Genomic DNA, 5,387 nt, shown 5'->3' with positions numbered 1-5,387 from the left:
AAGTGGGGGGCACACGCGCCCCCCCCCCGCGGGGGTGGGGGGGGGGGGGGGACACACTGCAGAAAACGAGATAAATTATAAACGAGAAGTACTAGCCGTAATCAAACTAGAGAGGAACCAGAGATGGGGGTCGGAAGAGGCAGGTAGCTCAGATGAGGACCTGCATGCCTCAAAAGCATCTCAGCTTTGGGCGCCATCAAACCTGAGTTTGCTTACGTCAGACAGAAGAAGAAAAAAAGGGAGGTCTGTAGATGAGACTTAAGGACCCCTAAATTGAGCGATGAACGGGGTGTCGTCCCGAAAATTCCCACCAATCTTAAAATCTGTGCATCACATTCCACATCACAGACCTCCTGAACACCATTACAATTTGCCCAGACAGAAGTGACTAAACAACCCCTTTAGCAGTATTTCCACTTTAAGGTCCCCACACACTTTACGATAATCGTACGATAATCGCGGGAAATCCCGCGATCGTACGATTATCGTAAGGTGTGTGGAAGCCGTGCGACCTCTACTACTGTAAGGTCGCACGACTTTAAACTTACGAACATGTTCGAAAACCCGCCGAGCATCGTACGATGTTCGGCGGGTGTGTAGCATGTTCGTAAGATAAAAGCCGGACGGGCCGATGTGCGCAAGCGCACACTGCCCGTTCGGCATTGCGGTCATCGGAAGACAAAAGTCTTGCGATGGTTGTAAGGTGTGTGCCCAGCCTAACACTAGTAGATTGCGAAATTTTGTAAGAAAGATCTTACGTTACCACCCGATAATGCCATCATACAGTTAACAAATGTTACTTGATTTCAACATTAGATTGTGGAACGAATGGAGTTTTCCCGAACGAAAACCACATTTATTTTTTTTTCCCTAAAGCCATCAACAGCATGCATCTTATTCCAGAACTTGCCAACGATAGCCATTCAGCAGACTATCCGTTTGTGCCTGGTGTCACTTGATCAGAAAGTGCCCTGGTCAGACCTTTGTCAAAATCAGTTCTATTTCCTATCTCCTGTGGTAATAAAATGACATTATACCCCCCCCCCCCCACCAAAAAAAAAGCTAGAAGTTTTAAATGTATGCTGCATAATAACAATGGTGTTATCAGACTGTAGCATGTGTTAAAATACAAAATATGACTGCGTTTAGAAAATGGACTTTGTGGGATGTCTGCTGGAAAAAAACAATTTTCAGCACCTCCCACCCCTCAGACCCTTTAATTGGTCACAAAAATCTAGTGCAACAGCAGCTTGGAACCCTTCACTTTCCATCAAGCTATGCATGAATGCCGGTCATCTTTAAAGGCTAGTGTCTCCAATACATCAGATCAGATTAGGAAAACCATGCCGAGTACTTTTTTGCTATTGCTATATCTTTACTGTATGACACTCTGTTGGGGGGGGGGGAAAAACCCCATACTTACCGTGTCCCTCTTTTGAAAAGGTTGTGCAAGATCGAAAAGCCTTAAAACAAAAGTGAGACACAATGAAAAAAACCCCACACTTGGCACTTCTGGGGAAGAGTTCACTGGTAGCCTGTGATTAGCACGCCGGAACTGGGAAAGACCAGTGAGGCGAGTTTCCAAAACTGCCAATTCAGTATAACTCCAAAACATGCAGCAAGGGCAAACATTGCAAAGATACTGAACCCAGTATGGCTGCTGCAGTGACTGCAAGTCAGAGTAGCAAAGTCGTTGAGTTACCAAATGCTAATGTACAGGAAGACACTGAGAATCATCTGCTGCTGGTGTGAATACCCCAGACCTAGTGGTCCAGTCTGACACTGACAGCAACTGCTTGAAAGCAATATCTTCAGCTAGAAAGCCTTTATCAAGTGCAGCTGGCCAGACGTCCTACCTCCTTAGGACAAATAAATAAATTAAGCATATACTGCATGTGATTGGGTTTAGTCACTTGGCGCCACATTGAAATACTCATGCCGCGCAATGAACACTGCAAATCAAAGTTTTGGCTTCAGTTGCTGTAGAGCTGTTATGGCAAGATTACAAAACAGAAAGAAAAGTTAGTTCAAAATGCACAACAAAAGCAAATCCAGTAAAAATTACAACTTACAACTACTGAAGTAAGAATGTGGACCATTCTCATGTTTGCATAGATTCCATCAAAAGAAATCTATAAAAAAAAGTCATGAAACAAAAAGACATTTAAATATGCAGTATCTCATGACAATACATGGAAAAAGCCTAACATACAATTTAAAGCAAATGTGCGGCCAGGTGATGGACATTCAAGTAATTACAAATTCTTAAGTTTTGTAAAGGAGTTTTAAAACAAACCCTCACTAAACTCTAAAGGTGCTCATACACCTTACGATTATCGTACGATAATCGTATGCGATCGACTTTTCGTACGACAATCGTAACGTGTGAATAGAGTGCCCGACCGATAGTACTGAACAATCGTACGACTTTTGACGGTCAAGCATGTTTGAAAACTTTGGCCGATCGTACGATGTTCGCATGGTTGGTGGCGTTTCCGTCCGTCAAAAGTCGTACGATTAACACTGCGCATGCGCAAATGAAGATAATTGCGGTTAATTACCGCAAGTTGTCCAGGTGGTTTTTTTTTTAACTACCGCTGATTGAACATTTCAAAAATCGGGGCAGGATGGGGCCGTCGTACGAAAATCGTATGACGGTTCGATCATCGGACGAAAAGTTTCGTCCGATAATTGTAAGGTGTATGGGCACCTTAACTGTAGGCATTGTGGAGCAAAACATCCCCAACAATTGAAGCACTTCAGTCCATCTGCTGTAAGTTGTTCATTCTCTCAGTGGCTCTGTACACCAGCAGCAGGTGCAAGGATTAATTGCTCTACAGCAGAGAGAGAGAGGACAGTCTCCATGAGTCTGTGTAAGCTCTAAAAGAGAGCAATTTACACAGCAGGCAAAGGGAACAAAGGGAAAGTTACTAGAAGCAGTGAGGGATCCAGAACCCACACTATACGTTGACCTGTACCTTGCATTGGCAAAGCATGTGTTCACTTAAAGGTGTTTAAGGTCCTGGGTGTTAAGTGGGTATGAGGAAGTTATTGTATCATAAAAAGAAAAAATGAAAAAACCTTCAGTAGTAATAACAGCAGATTCAGCACGGGAAAAAGATTTAGACAACTGTAAATGGCAATAGAATAAAATAAATCATTTAACATGTGTTAGCCTAAAGTTACTTTATTAACTTACGGACTGGGGAGGTCCTTTAACACTGCTTCGTCCTCTGAAAAGAAAAAAGAAAAAAAAGAAGCTTAATGATCTCATAAGACTTTTATATATTTTTCATGTTTTAAGCAGTAAATGGAAGAATTGGTGCCCTATTACAAGTGAATTTCGATCTTTAGATTGGCATACTAAACAAGTCGACAATATGTATATATTGTATAAAATTACCAAGGAAATTAATCTTAAAGTGACACTAAACTCAGGAGTTAATTAAAAATGCATTCAGGTACCTTAACTATTAATAAGAATGTTGATTATTTGTGTATCACTTAGCTACAGATCCTCAAATTATTATTATACAGGATTTATATAGCGCCAACAGTTAGCACAGCGCTTTACAATATAAGGAAACCATTACAGTCACAATACAATTCAAGACAAGATGGTAAGGAAGGCTGTGCCCGTGAGGGCTTACAATCTAAAAGTCATTGCTGCATTGGTGCCGACACTGTCCTTCCTTCTGGAGGGTGGCTACTATTGTTCCCCATGATCCCTGTGTGTGTTGTAAAGTAGCCAGTGAGCCAAGCCCGCTCCAGTGATGGGTTACAATCTCAATACAAAATGAGTGAACTAAATGTGAGACTGTAGGTCATAACGGGAGTAAGCTCGAAGGCTGATGCATCCACTGCCTAAGATCCATAGTGGATCTCAGGCCAGCGGGCCAGACCACAACACACCAAGGGAAGCAAAATGTCCAGGTCGCTTGCAAATTTGCCAATGACAGGATCACTAAAAACTATTTACCTTTTCTTAACGTTTCGGTAATTTTTCCTTAATATAGTAAAAAAATAAAAACCCCCAGTGGTGAATAAATACCACCAAAAGAAAGCTCTATCTGTCCCCAAAAAAGGGTATAAAATTCATTTCAGTACAGCGCTGCATGACGGAATAAATGTCAGTCAAAGTACCGCAGCGCTGAATACTGAAAAATGGCCTGGATGGGAAGGGGGTTTAACACCGCGGATGTCAACTGGTTAAAGAACTCCAGTAAAAAAAAATTAAAAAAATGACAAAATTGCCCTCGTAGCATTTTGGATTCAGTAAATCTATCCATGCTTAAAGATTGCAAACCTACTTCCCTTCATTGAACGTGGAAAACTTCTTGTTCATTGGTGTGAGTCTTTGGGGGGTTTCCCTACGTGTTTCTTCAGGGGACTGTTTCCTTTTAGTAAGGTGTAGAACACTTAACCCCTTAGGGTCAAGTGTTGACCTGTTTTTAGTGGTTTACTTTCCTCTTGCTAATCATTGTTGAAGGAATTTTAAAAACGTAACCTTGCGGTAGGGTTTCCCTTGTGCTCGTTTTGTTGAAGGGACTCAAAGCCTTACTTCCTCTGGGCTTCTAGACTAGTCCCCGCAGCCTCTTCTCCCCTGGGTTCCGGCATCAAGTCTAATGCAGATTCACTAACCTCCATTAGACATTAAGGCACAGTGGAACATTCCATAGCCAGAGCAGAGGGGGAGAGAGATGAGCTGGGACCACTGTGGAAGCCAGGATGAGGCGAGCAAAATTGCTTTATGTTTCATGTAAGCCCCGTACCTAGACCTACCTGTTATCCCCACACTGCAAGGGAAATTTGGTGCTATTTCCAGAGTTGTTCGTTAATGAGTTACTCCCTAAATGGCCTGACCAGTAAGATGCTGCTCCTATGTTCTGTCACTAGCAAGTGAGATTTTGAAGGATTAAGGGCCAGCAGGAGATATGGTGCTACAAACAGGTAAAACAAAATATACAAGCATCTTTTGTTTAAATAAACAGTTGACAGGACATAACCGGCTCACCTAGCCTACTTTTATTGAAGGGTGGAGATGCTATAGTATACGTTTTTACTCATTACCTAACTATGAACACCTTTATGAAGGCTTCATTAATTGAACTGTTTGTAGAAGGCAGATGGGATCTTCAAGATCAATGTAAATGTTCCTTTTCAGACATTTTATCTTGTACAACAATTACTGCAGGTTGATCTGTGATTACCAGACAACTCCAGTCCAGCGAGTCATTTTAAATCAATCCAAACGATTTCACAATCGCATACCAAATACACACACCTTTTAAAGCTGAACTTCAGGTGTAGAGTGGGGGGGAGTGAGTTTTTTTTATTAATATATTTTATACCTGGAAGTGCCACGTAGATACTGTACAAACACTTTG

The 5,387-nt window shown here is 41.9% G+C and overlaps 1 protein-coding gene across 3 annotated transcripts in view; it reads right to left on the bottom strand.

Annotated features, from left to right (window-relative positions):
• Positions 1-5,387, bottom strand: part of ATXN2 (ataxin 2) — a 66,341-nt gene that overhangs the window by 53,323 nt on the left and 7,631 nt on the right. For all 3 annotated transcript variants that reach the window (XM_018558329.1, XM_018558330.1, XM_018558331.1), the window contains exons 2-3: positions 3,200-3,233; positions 2,073-2,132 (exon numbers count right to left, since the gene is read on the bottom strand). In XM_018558329.1, the coding sequence (XP_018413831.1) occupies positions 2,073-2,132; positions 3,200-3,233 (94 nt within the window). The remainder of the gene's footprint in view (positions 1-2,072; positions 2,133-3,199; positions 3,234-5,387) is intronic.

Source organism: Nanorana parkeri, unplaced genomic scaffold (assembly GCF_000935625.1).
Source record: "Nanorana parkeri isolate BGI_ZX_2015 unplaced genomic scaffold, ASM93562v1 scaffold331, whole genome shotgun sequence".
In the NCBI taxonomy this organism is placed as follows: Eukaryota; Metazoa; Chordata; class Amphibia; order Anura; family Dicroglossidae; genus Nanorana; species Nanorana parkeri.
Note: the sequence above shows the minus strand (reverse complement) of the source record. Positions and strands in the feature narration are given on the sequence as shown.